General features: G+C 44.0%; 1 protein-coding gene across 2 annotated transcripts in view; it reads left to right on the top strand.

Moving 5' to 3' along the window:
- The first annotated feature begins 1,491 nt into the window (after positions 1-1,491).
- Positions 1,492-18,107, top strand: part of CFAP97 (cilia and flagella associated protein 97) — a 56,092-nt gene continuing 39,476 nt past the window's right edge. For both annotated transcript variants that reach the window (XM_089669605.1, XM_089669606.1), the window contains exons 1-2: positions 1,492-1,654; positions 14,903-15,716. In XM_089669605.1, the coding sequence (XP_089525731.1) occupies positions 14,924-15,716 (793 nt within the window). In that variant the 5' untranslated portion in view covers positions 1,492-1,654; positions 14,903-14,923. The remainder of the gene's footprint in view (positions 1,655-14,902; positions 15,717-18,107) is intronic.

Raw genomic sequence — 18,107 nt, forward strand, 5'->3', positions numbered from 1 at the left:
TCTGGAGCCCTCCCACATTTCCAGAAACCTGATAGCTTTCTGGAGGAGAAGGGGAGGAGGCCAATCCCCTGGCAGAAGGCTGGGCATGGTGACCAGGGCAACCCTCAAATGTGTCAGAGCCTAGGGGGAGGTGGACAATGTTGGGTGGAAGATAGATTGAGGAAGGCTGGAGTGAGGAGCCTGGGATCGGGCTCCAGGGAGGGGAGCCCACCTACAGGCAGGTTGCTAGAAAAGAAGTTCTCCAGTGCCTCATCATCTCCAGGAAAGGACAACCCGTATAGCAGGGAAGGAGCCAGTCCAGCATAAGGCCTGAAGGCAACCACTAACCCACTAAGCTAACAGCAGAGGACACAAACGAAAATGTACAGCTAGGTTGATATCCCCTGGAGGTAGACCAATGGAGGTACAGGTCACAGCAGCTTACTTGTTTCAGTAAAAAACCTTATTCATAGCCATCATAACAGGAGAGCACAGTGTGAGTACTCTTACACCCCCTGGGCCAGATAAGGGGAGAGGGCAGTCAGGTGTAAGACCCAACTAGCTTCTCATCTAGGACTGTTCAATCAGGAGCTCTTGGGCCCCCTTGCTCAAGGATACCCTCAGGCAGCTGGGTGAAGAGAAGGAATCAACCGGGGTCTGAAGAGGTAGAGGGAGAAGAGGAGTTATCCTCAAGTTCTACAGTTCCCAGGCATCCCATATACCCCTAGACTTCATCAAAGTTTAACCCCTTAAAAAAAAAAAACACAAAACCAAGCTGAAAGTGGAGTTGCACCTAAAAAAAAATAAAAGTCAGCAGCTACAAAAACTGAAGCTGCTGACTTTTAAAATATAGACACTTACCTGTCCCTCAGTCCAGCGGTGTCTTCACCACCGCTGGTTTCACCGGCCATCTTCTCTCCCTGGTGCTGGCATCTTCAGTGTGGGCACCCGGCTGTGACAGCTTGCAGCTTCACAGCCAGGTGCCCAGTGAGCATGTGCGAGAAGCCCTGCTCTTTGTGAATGGCCCCGTAGTCTTCTGGGACCGTCACGTGTCCCAGAAAACAGGGAGGGAAGGAGGAGGACAACTTCTGCTTCCGATCGCCTAGGTGGGAGCGGGTACCTGTCAAATTCGGGTACCCGTTCCCCAAAGGTGCCAATCCGTAATGGGGAGCGGGGGACGAAGGCTTAAAGTGGAACTTTCCCTTTTGGGTGGAGCTCCGCTTGAAGGATTGTTCATTGACTCCAGTGAGCATAGTGTAGAAATACGTGTTACCTGGCCGGCCAGAGGATAGAGGACCCAAGACAAATGAAGTAGCACCTAAAAGGGTAATACTTCACTTATAACGTGTACATATGCCCAAGTAATTGTCTACAATGCTAAACAACGAACAGGCAAACCACGTATTTCCTGGAAAATGGGAAATCATACACAGAGCACACATTGCCCACACCAAATATGGCCGCTGATGACTAAACCCCTCCTTTAGTGTCGGAAGTGACGTGCTATGGATACGGGGGCGGCGTGTTCTCGGCTGAGTGGAGCTATGCTGTGAACAAGCTGGGGAAAGAGGGAGCAGAGAAGGATCCTCCGGTGTGTGAGAGGAGCCGCACTGACCACCAGTCTGATCCCATCAGCATCTTTGCCAGCATCCGCACGGAGCCCATCCCCGGACAGGTGAGGGAGGGCTTGTCCCCGATCGGAGTCTTCTGTCCTCTTCCCATGTGATGGGGACTAGGCTGTGCTGCTAGGGGATGTACACATTATACTCCGTATATACATAAACATAGACGTGTGATGGTGACAGGCAATGGGAGGCTAGCCCCGCCCCCCGTGTCTCCATGGTGTCCTGATGCCTTCCCTGCAGTGCTGGGTGACAGGAGGTGACCAGCCCTGTGTGTGTTCATCAAACATTGCCTCACCTCCTCCATATATCCCTCCAATGTTGGGGCTCACAGCTTCTCCTCAGGAGGTTTATCAGCCTAGAAGAGACATGTCCCCCCATCAACAGGGATGAGGAGCCCAGCATACGCCGTTCGCAGCATGCGCACAGCGTATGTGACCGTCCACGCTTCACATGTAGGGCAGCCCATGCATTTCAACATGCAAAAAGAAGCCCCTGACCCTTTTAAAAAAAATCAAAACACAGGGTGCTGCCATAGATTGAAGCCATATTAAACCCAAGAGCAAACACTGGTCGTATTGCAGCTCACCGATTCTGAGATGTGATGGCTGCATTAGTTTTCTTTTTTTAAGCTTTCTTCTGTTTTCATCCAATGATCCTGCCAGTCAGGCTTGCTTGCAATTTAACGTGAGATCCCCGTTCACATGGCTCTTCAGACAGCAATAGACAGATGGTGAGCTGTTTTAACCCCCTAAATCCCACACAACCATGTTGCACCCAGGGCAATTGCAGCGTGGTACGGCTCGCCATGTGCAACAGGGGTTATAATCCGTGGCGCAGGCATGAAATAGTGCATCGCTGCTGCGACATGTGTACACCCCCAGACACTGCCTCAGCAGCAAATTGGGGTTTTGTTAAAGTGATACTAAGCACACACTGTTTAATTTACATTGTCCCTTCTCTTTCTGTATGTGGATGATGGAACTGTAAATATTTCAATTAAAAAAAAAAAAATCTAAGTACCTTTTTCCTAATCAATATATACCTGTCATGTGACCCTGTTCTTTCCCAGCCTCCCTGCAGGGAAACAGTGGCAGGAGGAGCTTCTAGTACTCTGCTGCTGGTCATATGTTTAAAAAAAAAAGCCTTTGGAATAGATAGTAAATAGAAATAATATCAATAAACTGTTTTAAATTCTCATACAAATATATTTGAAATAAAATCTGTATTATTTTTTGGCAATACCATGGTGTGGGCAGATTTCTGCCAGTCACTGGCTGTGTCTCACCCCCTGCAGTCTGTGTCTTAGAATAAGAGGGAGGTGAAGCCTCCATCAATCTACGTGATATCCCGCCCCCATTGTGTTTAGCTAGTTTGTGGGCATGGAGGAGGAGGAAGGACATGTATGTGCCCACGTGCGGGACTATAGTCACATGGGCTGCTCAGATGCAATCAATAGGAAATGCTCAGCATAGAAACTCCCTATAAACTGAGCATGTGCAGAGCTGCAAACACTGTTCTGCAAAATTCTGAGATGCACTGGGGACATGAAGATAGCAGCAGAATCAACCAGTGTTTTTTGGTTTTTTTTGCAGAATACGGAAAACGAATCTCATAATGATTGAGTATGCGCAGCATGTAATACAGCATTTGATAGTTTGTTATGATGTGGGTTTAGTGACACTTTAACCCCCCTAGCGGTATTCCCGAGTGTAGCTCGGGGTAAAGTTTCAGTACCACAAACGGTAACCCTGAGCTACACTCGGGCTTACCATGCGGCGCTGCTCCGCGATCCCTCGATCACTTACCTTGTCCTGCGCTCCCGCGATGTCCCTCCTGCGATGTCCCTCCTGCAGTGTCCCCGGCAATGTAATCTGGCAGATGCCGGCATCTGTCTTCTGGGTTCCATTCCCTGCGAGCATCGGGACGTACGGGGACGGAACGGCGGGAAATTTGAAAATGACAAAAAGTGACATTCACTAAAATCACATAGTAAAACATTACTGTATCAAACCATTTCACATACATTTTGTCCCGAGTGCTTTGTCCTGTGCCCTGCCTGCATTTTTACTGTTCTTATTGCCTGGAAACTGAGAAATGTCCTTGGCGTCAAAAAAGCGTCCCTTTAGGTCAAAAGCGGTTTAAGACCAGCTAGAGAACAGCGATAGTAAATTAGAACTACTTGCAGAATTGAGTGATGATTCGTGGGGAAATTCGTCATCAGACACTGAAAACGATTTTGCGACTTTGCTCAGTGATGTGCGAACTTGGAGCTATATTTCAAATTTCAGTGTTTTTAGTTTGATTATATTATTGAATTAAATTTATTATTATATTATTATTTTTTATGATTATTTATTAAATTATAATTTATGATTTCGTGTTTCAAGTTCTATCCTACCCGGGATGTTTACTAGACTCTTGTTCGGACAGATTTCAGTGAGTTATTCCTAAGAATTACAGGCCTACAATATAAAATGCCAAATTTTCATGCAAAATAATGGTACTGCTTTCAGCACCAAAAATCTGAAATAATCATACCGCCAGGGAGGTCAAAGGATGGTGGAAACATGGCTCAGCTGCAGGGTTTTACTGCTCCCCAATGCAAGCATAAACAAGCCTTAAGTCTGTTATCTTTTAAGCAGAACAACCTTTCCTGCAGATGTAGCAGTTAGAGCAGACCTGGCAAATTGCTGTCCCAGGGCCACATCCATCCCTTTTAGCTGTCCCTGTCCGGCTCTCAGTGCCTCCACTGTCAGCTTCCTCACTGGGGAAGAACTGACAGGCTCAGAGAGGCATGCTGACAGATGTCTATGTGGAGAGCTGAAACCTGCAATGTGATTAAATTAAGACTGGGTTTCCCTCTAATTGTGACTAAAGCCTGTGGGCTGTTATCCACTTTATTGCATTATCCCCTCTGTAAATGTCTCTACCACTTGGCGGTAGGTAACATTATACAATAACTTTTTTTATAAACTGGCAGGCTTTCCCACACAGTGTTGCTGCTCAGGTGGTGATGTAGTTGCATTGCGCTCTCCATTCATGCCAAATACACACAAAGCACATCTGATCGTCTCCTGGCTGCTTGCTGTTCTAGAGGCATATCCACAGGATATTGATCAGTGCCTGGGTTATCACATCCAATCTGCCAGCGTCATCTCAAAGACAGGCAGATTTGTGATCTGCCCTGAGTCAACTTCAGGCACAAGGAGTGGTAATCCCAGTTCCTGCAGAGGAAAGTTTCAAAGGTGTTTATTCAATCCTATTCACAGTTCCAAAAACAAGTGGGAAAATGTATCCCATTCTGGGCCTAAAATCTCTAAGCAGAAATCTGCGTGTCCCCAAACCTTTGAATGACATTCCCAAGATATGTCATCTTTTTTTCTCTTGGACCAAGAGATTTTCTGTAATTGGGGGATATCCAGGATGCCTATCATCACATTCCCCTTCTTCTTGCACACCAATACTTTCTATGCTTTGCTGTCGGAGACCCACACTTTCAGTTTGTCTCAGGGTATCCAGGTCACAGGATACCTGGACAATCTTCTGCTGCCATAGTTCTGTCTTCCAGCATCTATAGGACATCCAGTTCTTTCAAACGTTTAGGATAGCTGATCAACTAAAGGAAGTCTGCCCTCCAGTCTTCTCATTGCCTGGAGTATTTGATGCTGAAATTGTTCATGCCATGGGCAAATATTTTTTTTCCACAGGAAAATACTGCTTCTCTCAGTGCTAACTGTCAGGCATCCCTCAACTTGCTTTTGTTTGAAGGTTCTGGGCCTCCTTTGGGGCTGTTCCTGTAGACCTTTGCAGCTCAACATCCCCTTGATGTGGGACAGCAAATTCATTCTCTGGGTCACCCACTACTGCTCTTCAGCTGGAAAAAAATCTCCCTGGCATGGTGGATCTCCAACTCAGCCCTAGAATTATCAGAGGGATCCAAACCTGAAGGGCAGGGTCTCCTATTCCCAAATGTTCAAGAAACCTGGTCCCCACAGGAGGTGATGCTACCCATCAACCTTCTGGAACTGAGAGCCTTAAGATGGACTCTGCTACACTGTACCCACCTCCTACACAGTCACCCAGTCAGGGTGTAGTTGGGAAACACCACAGCTGTGGCCTACATAAACCATAACGGGGGTACTAGAAGTCAGGCAGCAATGAACAGTACAAGCCTGTTTTTTTTTTCTTTCTCAAGGGTGGACAGATGTATTTTAACTCTCTGCCATCTACATCCTGGGAATGGAAAACTGGAATGTCTGGTCTCAGCGGAGTGGTCCATCCTCCCAAAGATCTTCCTGATTCTCTGTAAGAAATGGGGAACACCAGATGTGGCTATCATATCCTCCAGATTCAACAAAAAACTGTACATGTTCGTAACCAGGTCCAGGGATCCCCTGACTTTTGCCCCAGATGCCTGGTGATTCCTTGGTCCCAGTTCATGATGGTGTATACATTTTCTCCATTGAAGTTTTCCCATAAACTTCTTTGCAAGATGATGAATGGATCCTGGTAAACCTTGTTGCTCTATATTGGCTCAGGAAAACTTGGTACACACACTCTTGGCAGATGAGCCTTGGCCTCTGCCAGACAGGCCAAAAATACTGTCAGAGGGCCCTCTGTTCCACCCTGCTTCTTAGTTGCTGGCTTTAGTGGCATGGCTGTTGAAACCCAGGTCCTGAAAAATATGGACATTGCTAACTCAAGGCGAGAAAATCTAGCTCTCACAGGATCTACAATTCACCTGGATGTTCTACTTTGGCTGGTGCGAAACTAGGAACCCCAGTTTCGCACCAGCTATTCCTCACCTTCCTCCAGTCTGCCTAGGACCAGCATCTGGCTATTAGTATTCTAAAGGGACACATTTCTGCCTTATGCATTCTATTCCAGAAACTTTTGGCTGCCAGCTCTTCTGTAAAGACATTTTATACAAGAAATTGCTCATGTTAATCCTCCATTCTGACCTCAATGGATCATTAGACCTGAATCTGGTACTTTTGGTACTTCAAAAACACTCCCTTTGAACTATTCAGGATATCCCACTGACAGATCTCAGGAGTAAGGTAGTATTTACGTCTGTCAGGCATGTTTACAAGTTGGAAGTTTTTTTTTTTTCTTGTAAGGAGCCTTTCTGGTCTTAGATAGGGATGAGGTGGTCCTCCGACCCAAACACACCTTCCTTCCCAAGGTTGCCCCTTACTTCCCTCTCAATGAGTATACATTGAGGTGGAAGTAAGGGGCAACCTTGGCATAACAGTTAGGGTCTACCTAGCCGCAAAACCTTTCTTTAGAAAAAACTGAATCCCTTTTTAGTTCCCTTGAAGGCCCCAAGAAGGGACATCCTGCTTCCTCTTCCACAGTAGCTAGGCTGTTTGCTTTCAGGGCTTACGCCCTCAAGGAAAGGTTTCCTTCCTTTCCTATTAGGGCCCATTCCACCAGATGTGTAGGTGTTTCTTGAGCTTTTTGGCTTCATGCTTCTGTTTTGTGGGTTTGCAAGGCCGCTAACTGGACTGTTTATACTTTTTCAAAGTTTTATCAGGTGGCTCTGTAGGCCTCTGCTGCTGAAAGGTTCAGCCATAAAGTAATTCAAGCTGTCTTCTGAGTGTTTATGGTCCATTGACCCTTCCCTTTTGTGAGCCTCTTTTTTTGCTGTTGGGGAAGTCCCATGGTCTGTTTGTTTCTGTCCTCTTTCTCCTTATTGCTTGTTACAAAACTGCAGTCCCATTGAGTGGGCAGGGTTGTATGAAGGTGCACTGGGGGCTTTCGCAGCCAATCTTTGGCCCGTTTCCTATCCCCTGAAGGTAGCAGACTATAAACTATGATTTGGCTATCCTGTATTGAACTCCCAGAAATGGAAGTCAAACATGCACTTTAATTTCGTTTTCACTGTAAATGTGGTATTGAATAATTCACTTCGGAGTATCATTACGATCATTAATGATATGAAGTTCTGCAGCTGAGTGCAGAGTCTACAGCCCCCAATCTGCAAAAGTCTGCAAATATAACGAGAAATTGATTTATGTATCAAGAGAGTAACTCTGCAAAGGCTGCTGAACATCTGTTAGGTCTTTATTGCTGTATCTTATCCCTTACATGAGTGGTGATCAATCTGGTAATTACAAAAGGCCTCAGTTGTAGGCCCCAGCATGTCCAAAGGGCCAAATAATGGGGCTGCAATTAACTATTTTCATAATTGACTAGTTGGCCGATTTTATTGTTTCGATTAATCGGAAAAAAACCTCAAAGTGTGGTGTATAATTTAGTTCATAGGAAAAAATATCTAAATACCGTGGTAAATATAAATAACCGGCTATATGGTTAGGGAAGAAAATATGTAATCCATTCTGAGAATAACAGACAAAAGAAAGATACTGTATATACTATTAGAGGTTGCATGCATGATAGACTCTCTTGTTATATTCAGGTAGCTTGATACAAGCTAACTGTACCTGTTGTCACTTAAGCCTTGTACACACAATGAGAATATTGGATGAATGATCGTCCGGTGTTTTTGCATGTTAGTCTCATATAGAAAACGAATAGGTTACTAAGGCCAGCCATAGACTGTTCGAATCTTGGCCTGTTCAGCAGGATATGACCGAGATTCAAACCGTGTGTGGGCAAGTTGAATGTACTGATCGATCAATCAACTTAGGCACAACTAACCTGCCGGATTAACTTGTGATTATCGCTAGTGGCTGCTATAGCTGCTAGCAATAATCACTGTCTTCTCCCAGTGAGGCTGGCGCTCCACTGCTGGGAGCAGACAATAGCTTTGCAGGAGGGATTCCCTTGTCAGTGTTGATGGGGCAATCGTGCAAATTTCTTTCCTGCAAACTGTGGTTTCAGGAATGAACTTTTTCACCATCTGTGGCTGGCCTAAAGTTACGAAATTCTCGTAAGACAAAATACAACTTCACAAGTCATGTAATGTTGTATTGTATTTTGTTTCCTGAGCATGCGCAGTGTTGGTCACTATTTATTTTTGCATACAAATACTATACTTATTACATGAAAATTGTTTCTTAGAAGAAAAATTTTCCTGTTTGTCTCTTCGGATATTTTTGCATGAACTGTGATGATCGGCTTACAAAAACCATGCGCTAACGAAGATTATTGCACGATCACTTTGAGGTTTTTTTTTGTCTTCGTCCAATTTTTTCACCGTGTGTGGCAATATGCTTGCCAATCACTAAAGGATTGTTTCTTTGTTCAATTTCCTAATCGTTAGTGGGATCAAATCAATGTTCGTTTTCAACCAAAGTGACAGGAAAATTCAAAGGAGCAGAATAGAGAACTTTTCAGACCGTGTATGTGGGTTTTTCGTTCAGAAACTACGTTCATTTTAAAATCGGATGCTCAAATCAAGTGATAATTTTGAGTGATATTCGTCCATTCCTTGATTGTACAAATAATTTTCGTGCGATTATTTTTGTCTGAAAATTGATGCGTGCATGGCCACCATAAGGTATTTAGTAGCCACAACATGCTTTTTTTTTTATCACCTAGCACGATGGGGTCTAATATATATATATATATATATATATATATATATATATATATATATATATATATATATATATATAATGTGTATGTGTTTATACACACACAAACACACTTTATATTGCCAAAATTGTTGGGACACCCCTCCGTATCATTGAATTCAGATGTTCCAATCACCTCCATGGCCATAAGTGTGTAAAATCAAGCACCTATGCATGCAGACTGCTTCTACAAACATTTGTGAAAGAATGGGTCGCTCTCAGGAGCTCAGTGAATTCAATCGTGGTACCGATGGTACCGTGATAGGTTGCGACCTGTTCATTAAGTCCATCCATGAAATTTCCTTGCTACTAAATATTCCACAGACAACTGTTAGCGGCATTATAACAAAGTTGGAGCAACTGAGAACAACAGCAACTCAGCCACCAAGTGGTAGGCCATGTAAAAATGTATAAATACGTCAGTGGTTCATATAGTGAACTCGGTGTAGAGGTCAACACAGAGGACAAGAGAGAACTCTTTAGGTCAGGAGGAAAAGAAATTTAATCTCTAAACACAGAATGTTTCTTCTCCATAAGATCTGTGAAAATGTGGAATAGACTCCCTCAAGAGTTGCTTCCGGCCAGCTCAGTGGATTGCTTTAAAAAAGGCCTAGATTCTTTCTTGGATACACAGAATATAACTGGATACTAACATGTATAGGTAAAGTTGATCCAGGGAATATCCAATTGCCTCACGGGGATCAGGAAGGAAATTTTTTTCCCCTGCAGGAGCAAATTGGATCATGCTTTGCTGGGTTTTTTGCCTTCCTCTGGATTAACTGTGGATGTAGGATTATAACTTATTTTTTTTATTTTTTTTTTTATGGTTGAACTGGATGGACTTTTGTCTTTTTTCAGCCAGACTAACTACCGTATTTGCCGGCATATAAGACGACTGGGCGTATAAGACGACCACCAACATTTCCACTCAAAATATAGAGTTTGTTATATACTCGCTGTATAAGACTACCCCCTCTTCCGCACACCTTCCACACACCAAATAAAACGTAAAAGAACATCAGATTTGATTTCAACATCTTAATTTATATTCGCAGTATACCCCTGTGTGCATTTATTGTTACCGGTTTCACATGAGTGCCATTAGTATTAGTGCCACTACAGTACCTGTCATTGTCACCATTGTACGCGACCGCAGCGCCTCCGGCCAGTCCCTGCATCTCCCTGTAATTGGCACTAGTGCGCATGTGCGAGCTCTGCATAGACAAGGGGCGGGCCGGAGCGCCGCTGTTTCCCGCCGAGCAGAAAAGGCTGGCACCCCTGTATCGCTGCTGATGCTCGCCGCAGCCACGCTGATGACCCGCTGTGGCCGCACTGGATGGTATGTAGAATGAGGTGGGCGGGCGGGCATCGGGAGGCCACTATGGCAGCTATATCTATCCCAACTGAAGTGCACCCGGCGTATAAGACGACCCCCCCACTTGGAGGCATGTTTTTCAGGGCAAAAAAGTCGTCTTATACGCCGGCAAATACGGTATGTAAAATGACAGAGCGGGGTCAGTGCATTCTGAAGCGCATGGTGTGCAGAAGTCGCCAACTGTTTGCAGAGTCAATAGCTAAAGACCGCCAAACTTTGTGTGGCCTTCAGATTGGCACAAGAACAGTGCGTAGAGAGCTTCATGGAATGGGTTTCCATGGCAGAGCAGCTGCATCCAAAGCCTTACATCACCAAGTGCAATGCAAAGTGTCGAATGCCGTGATGTAACGCACACTGCCAGTGGACTCCAGAGCAGCAGAAACATGTTCTCTGGAGTGAGGAATCGTGCTTCTTTGTCTGGCAATCCGATGGATGTGTCTGGGTTTGGTGGTTGCCAGGAGAGTGGTACTTGCCTGACTGCATTGTGTAAAGTTTGGAGGGGGGATTATGCTGTGGGGTTGTTTTTCAGGGGTTGGGCTGGGCCCCTTAGTTGCAGTGAAGGGAATTCTTAAGGCGTCAGCATACCAAGACATTTTGGACAATTTCATGCTCCCAACTTTGTGGGAACAGTTTGGGGATGGCCCCTTGGTCTAGCAACATGACTGCGCACCAGTGCACAAAGCAAAGTCCACAAAGACATGGATGAGCGAGTTTGGGGTAGAGGAATTTGACTGACCTGCACAGAGTCCTGACCTCAACCCGATAGAACACCTTTGGTATCCATTAGAGCGGAGACTGCAAGCCAGGCCTTCTCGTCCAACATCAGTGCCTGACCTCACAAATGCGCTTCTGGAAGAATGGTCAAACATTCCCATAGACACACTCCTAAACCTTGTGGACAGCCTTCCCAGAAGAGGTGAAGCTGTTATAGCTGCAAAGGGTGGGTCAACTCCATATTAAACCCTACGGACTAAAGATTGGGATGCCATTAAAGATAATGTGCGTGTAAAGGCAGGCATGCCAATACTTTTGGCAATATAACGTGTGTGTTAGTTAATGGACTAAGACTTTTTTCATGGATATAATCATTTTTAAATGTAATGCAAAATACTGGTAAACTTTTACTCCATATTTAATTGTAATGCTGTCTATTACCTCCAGTCTTTCGACCTCCAGCTTCTCTGGTTCAGATGCTGATCTTGCCTGCACAGGGCCCTTAAAGTGATTGTAAAAGTTGGCTTTTCTTTTAAAAGAGAAGAATGGGTTTCTTTCTTTTTTTCTTTTTTTAGCTTCATCCTATTCCCTGTGAGCTGCTAATACATAAAAATCTTTCCAGTGCTCTGAGAAATGCACCCTTTCTGTTAAAATCAAGGTAAATACCTGTGGGAGGGGGTCTACAGTCTTCTCTTGATTCTTATGCTGACAATCTGGTCTGGATCCACTTCCTTTCCTTCTTCTGCGTAGGATTGATGTCGGATCTGGACTGTTTGCTCACCTGAACCTCTTACAGACAACCTCTATCTGCACACGGAGTAGCTGCCTGCTGTGCTGCAGTTCTGATATGTGAAGTTCCTAGATAACGGCGGTGCAGCATAGCATCCAGATGTACAGTGTGCAGATAGAGGCTGTCTGTAAGACAATCGGTTGAGCTGTGTGTTGTGGGGGAGGAGGGGGAAAGGAGCTTTGCTGCTTGTACTGAGACTGTGAGGCATACAGGGATGTGAAGAGCTCAATGAACACAGCTGCCAAGAAGGATGGGGGCACAATTGAAATCTGGGGGGAGCTCAGCCCTCTCCAAAACCTCCCCCTAGATCCGGCCACGTCTACACCACTTATGTATTTTCCACTATGCATAGGAATATCACAGTGCCTGAACTCTTTTACTGTTCAAGGGTTTGCCTGTTCAGTAGGTGTGGCCACATCTCTCAGTAGAGGAGGGACAGAAGGAGGGGGTGGCTTGCTGAAGCTGTAACTGCCCCCTCTAAACTTTCAAACCGCAAACAGATCGTTATAAAGACCTACATGACAGATGAAGTGCTCTTACTGGAAAAACAAAAAGACAGAGGAAAGAAATAAATAAGAGATGGTTCATGAATATGGTAATATTTGTGAATTATTTAGCCTATTCCATACTTCTACTTTAATCTACAAACTTGTCATACATAGTTACATAGTGAGTCTGTCTGGAAAAAAGACAAAAGTCCATCCAGTTCAACCATTAAAAAAAAAAAAAAAGTTATAATCCTATACTCACAGTTGATCCAGAGGAAGGCAAAAAAAACAGCAAAACATGATCCAATTTGCTCCTACAGGGGAAAAAATTCCTTCACGATCCCCCGAGAGGCAATTGGATATTCCCGGGATCAACTTTACCTATACATGTAAGTATCTAGTTATATTCTGTATATCTAAGAAAGAATCCAGGACTTTTTTTTAAAGCAATCCACTGAGCTGGCCAGAGCCAACTTTTGAGGGCGTCTATTCCACATTTTCACAGCTCTTACTGTGTTTGGAGATTAAATTTCTTTTCTTCCAGACATCAAGAGTGCCCCCTTGTCCTCTGTGATGACCTCACAGAATAGCTCTACACCGAGTTCACTATATGAACCCCTGATGTATTTATACATGTTTTGCACAGAGCAGCCCTGATTCTCACCTCGGCTCCCCGCTGGCCATTCTGGCTCCTGCTGCCTTCAGATTGCCTCTGTAACAAACCGCAAAATATAGTATAGCATGCCTCTTTAGCAAGGTATAAAAACTTCTGCCTTTTAGAATCACTCGCTTCCTTCTCCTGCCCAGGACTACATGTCCCATGAGGCATTGCTCCTCACACATTCAAATTCACAAGTTCTTAGGCACTTACTGACGTTTATGAACGGTGTACTGAGCTGTATGTGTGCTGCACTGTATTTTCTGATATGTAAACGAATAATGCATTCTGTATGCAGACCGACTAATCAATTATGAAAATAGTTGACCACTCTTTTCATAATCGATTTTGTAGATTAGTTGTCTCAGCCCTCCCATACAATAGAATGTGTGCTTCTTCACAGTGGTGCATCGGTTAGTGTGTGCATAAGGTGCACATGCTGCTGTGCGCTGCAATGCGTTGTTAAATTGCAACAGGGTTTTTGTTTTTTTTTTAACTTGTCTTATGTGCAGGAGCACATTGCTATGCATTACAGAGTGTCAGAACATGCTGTGCAAAAATGTTCTATTTTTTTTTCTGAAGCCATAGGACATAAGGCAATGCCTTGCCCTTGCATTGGACAACACTGCCCAACGCAGCTGGTGTGGACAAACAAAAAACACGCACTATGAAAAAGAAAACCTAAATGTACTGAGAAAACTAAAAAACTATAAAAGAAAACACCCTCAGTACAGCTGTGTCATGTGACATGTCGAGGTGATGGATGTGTTTGGCACAATAAGCAGATAAGATCAGTAAAGCGTTATTTGTTTTTCATTTTTTATTGTAAGTTATAAGCTGCGCCAGCGCTGCAATGTGGCTAGTGCCAGGACCAACTCAGCCATTTGTTTACCTTGTGCCCAACACTCAGGTGACCACTCATGGCAGCCTGGCAGGTCACGTGTTGGGCCACAGGGCCTTATTTCCTACCCAGGTAACCACACACAAAATTAGAAAGATTTTCATATCTGTATTTAAATATAAAAGGCATGTGTACTTTATTTCTTCTCAGAAAAAAAAAATACATTTTGTAATTGCATTTATCCATGTTCAGAATTTTCTTTTCACTTCTTGTCCTGGTAACCACACAGAGTCTGAGCGCAAATTGTTTTAGTCTCCGGTCACACCGCTGTGATTTAAAATTGTGTGCTTTAGTGTGCGACTTCAGCTCAATTTCAGGTGCAATTTCTGAAGAATTTATTGCAACTTGTGAGGATTTTCAAAAATTCTTGCAATTTGCATTGTGATTTCCATTATATTCTATGTATGCGAAATCTCAAACTGCAAAAAAATTAATGCAAGAACTACTTTAGAAATCGTGCTGCAGAAAATCGCACAAGTTAAGACACTGACATGCAATTTCAGATCGCAAATTTCACCGGTATGACAAGGCACTTAATTAGGTAGACAAACCGTAATAAAAATCTTGCAGAGGGTCTAACCCTACTATACTCTATTACATTTTTGGATGTTGCTCCACTTTAATTGGATTAATAAATTACATTTAAAGGGGGGAGATGAAAAAAGGTTACATTAAATTAGATTTATGTAAATGTTAGAACATTATTTGAAAAGTAAGCAGGTTTACAATGAATGTATGTATAATTTATTATGCAAAATGAATAAAAATTAAAAAAAAAAAAAAAGAAATTACATTTGCAAAATTTTATGTTTACCTTTTTTTTATCTTCAGGTTCTGACATAATTTGATATCATGGAGCGATATGCCAATCTTTCTGATGAGGGAGAAGTGGATCACTCTTTTTTTGATAGTGATGATGATGACAAAGGGAAAAAAGTTGTGACTAGCTCAAGCACTAGCAAGCATGAGTACAAACAGAATAAAGTTATGGATTCTGGGTCAGACGGAAGAGAAGATGATGCAGAGGAAGGAACAAGCAAAATGGAAAGTGAAGAGGAGTCAGTGGCGTCTATTGATAAAAGTTCTCCAGAACCTAAGTCGTCTCCAGATCCAATGAGACCCAGAAGTGCAGCAAAGTCAGGCCGAGATTCTGTGCAGAGCTTAAAAATAGAAGCAACTATTCCAACAGGAATCCCCCAGATCAGACGAGAGTTTGAAGACAATTATTACCCTGATGAGGAGGACAGTAGCGAAGACGAAAGCCGGAGTTCCAGGCCCAAAACTGCAAAGCAAACCAGTATTGGAAAGAAAAATGTGACAAAGTACAGCAGGGATTTTCCTTCTTCCATTTCTAGCTCAGATACAGAGTTTTCTGATGCTCCTTCAGATGACCAAACATCAAAATCTTATCAGTCATTAAGAGACAAAGTGCCCTCATCTCTGCGCTCTCCTGAACGCAAGGCATCTAGACCACCTATCAGAGATCTAAGAGACTATGCTGATGAATCGGAGGACACAGTCACAGATGTCACCCCTCTTTCCACACCAGACATCAGCCCCATATCGTCCTTTGACATAGCAGCCACCAGTGAAGCACTGAGATCTAAGGTTAAGCGACAAGAGAATGTGAACCAGGAGATTTACGGTAATTCTTCCTGTTCTGGTTGACTTTGCTTGTCTTAAACTATAATTGGTAAGAGAAAAGAAAATCATTGACCTGTCGGGTGACCAATTTAAAATGTATTTACAAAATATTAGGTGCTCTCCCTATCACTCTATGCCCATCACGCACAGACATACAAATCTTTAATCAGATTCAGGCACACTGCCTGCGCTGCCCACAGCCAGATGGTGATTGCTAGTTCTGGGTCATGTTGCAGTATATACTCTGCTGCCTGTACTGCAGGGCTCATGAATCTTGAAATAAGAAATGCTGCCATACTTTTTATTTTGCCTTGCTTGTATGAGTTTGATGATAGGCTTTAGAATGTGCCAGAGCAATGCCTGTGTGTGTAATAAGGACATTGTTTGGGTGGTGGGAGGCCATGGTTATTTCATAAGTACACTTTAACTCCTGAGGGGAGTGAAGGAATGATGTGTGTTTAGTAGCCTGCTACTCATTAAAGGACAACTTCAGTCCACTTCATATAACCTTTTAAAAGAGAAGTATGATCAAAGTTTTATTGGCCATATGTCTCTTGTGGGTCACAGATGTGCACTAAGACAGGCCATAGACGAGTCAAAAACTGAACGTTCTGTCCATCCAAAATTGAAAATGGAGCATACAATTGTGCCATCATTTTGTTTCACTTTTCAAAACAAAATCAAACTTGTTGGATCAGGCACTTTCAATAGCTGGCAAACTAATGATGCAAAAAATGAATGACCAAGAATTTTCATTTGGCTTTTACTCGTCTGTGGCCTGCTTTACCTGTGCTCTCCTGTGACCCAGAATCAGCTGACAGTGGGTTAAAGCCCACTGTCAGCTGATGTCACAGAGCTGTTCCAGTTCCTGGAAAGCACTCGACCATATTGTCTGGATCCACCCAGCTGCCTGATTGACAGCTGCCTCCATCTCTCCGCTCACAGGTGAAGCCAACTGTGCCACCCCCCTCCTTGGCCCACTGCTCCAGTGAGTGCTGGGAAGAAAGAGTGGAGAGCAGTGACTGACAGTCACTGCTCTCCACTTCGAGAAGACTGAGAACTGAGTGATCAGTGGTTATGTTATCACTTAGTTCTCAGTAATGCTACAACATAGAAGTATGTATGTTTGTCTTTTTTTTTTTTTTTTTTTTTAGTAACTTTGTACATTTTCTTAGTGCTAAGTGCTTGGAACAGAAAGTGTCTAATTTTTCCTCTGAAATTGTCTTTGTGGTCACAACATCAGATTGTCTGCTTATATAGTGATGTTGATACTGTTGTGGCTCTTTTTTCCAATCACTGTAATCATTTTGTTTTCCCTTTTTCTGATTCTGCAAACGGAACCTCTTCTTTTTCCAGCATGCTTTGTCTAATCTGCTCATGCACACATCATGGCTTGAATTGCTCCCATTTTGAAAAGGTTACCAAAGGAACACTGATATCAAAACCGCGCTTTTGCAATGTCTCCTGCTCGAGCTGTTGAGATTGCTTGCATTGCTCTAGCATCTCTTCAGTTCCATTAATGAAAAGTACAAGGCACCGTCACAGTTTTAAGGGTTTTCTGTCCTCAGCATCTTCATAAGGCCCCTTTCATACAGACGGACTCGATCAAATCACCCATTGCCCTTTATGGAGCTGCGGATGTAAACGGACATGTGTCTGCTTACACCAGCCTGCATCTGATCCAATCAGCCTGCATCCGATCCAATCTGCTGAAAACAGACAGTTGGGGATCCATTCACCATCCAATGGATCGGATGACAGTCGGATGTAAATGGACAGGCAGTCTTTTTAAATCAGAGCATGCACAGAAGAAAGTGGGCTGTGCCCGTGTCTGCCCTGCATAAGCAGAGTGGACCTGGACCTGTCATCTGCCTGCTCAGTGGAGATCAGTGGACAGATCCCCCGCTGAGTAGGTGAATCCGCTGGCGGAGTACGCCCATGTACAAGGGGCCGACTCTCTGCTTGCTTATGATGGTAAGGCCCCTTTAACACGGGTGGACTGATTGAGTCCTCCTGTCTATTTATTCAGGCAGACCCGATCGGACCATCTATTGCCCTCTGTGGAGTGGCGGATGTAAACGGACGTGTTTCCAGTTACATTTGCCTGCATCCGATCTGCTAAAAATGGACAGATGAGGGATCTGTACCCCACCCGTCGATCGGATGATAGTCAGATGTAAATGGACAGGCGGTTGTTTACATTCCAACTACCCATAGAAGAAAGCAGGCTGTGCACGTGTCCGCTCTGCGTAAGCGGAGTGCACATGGAGCCGTCATCCACCTGCTCAGTTCGGATTAGTGTGCTGAGCCTCCGTTGAGTAGGCGGATCCACTGGGGGAGTTCACCCGTGTGAAAGGGGCCTGACCTGTTCTAACAAAAATGTGTGGAAGAG

This window comes from Staurois parvus, unplaced genomic scaffold (genome assembly GCF_062004578.1).
Source record: "Staurois parvus isolate SC_StPar_1 unplaced genomic scaffold, SC_StPar_1.0 ptg000080l, whole genome shotgun sequence".
In the NCBI taxonomy this organism is placed as follows: Eukaryota; Metazoa; Chordata; class Amphibia; order Anura; family Ranidae; genus Staurois; species Staurois parvus.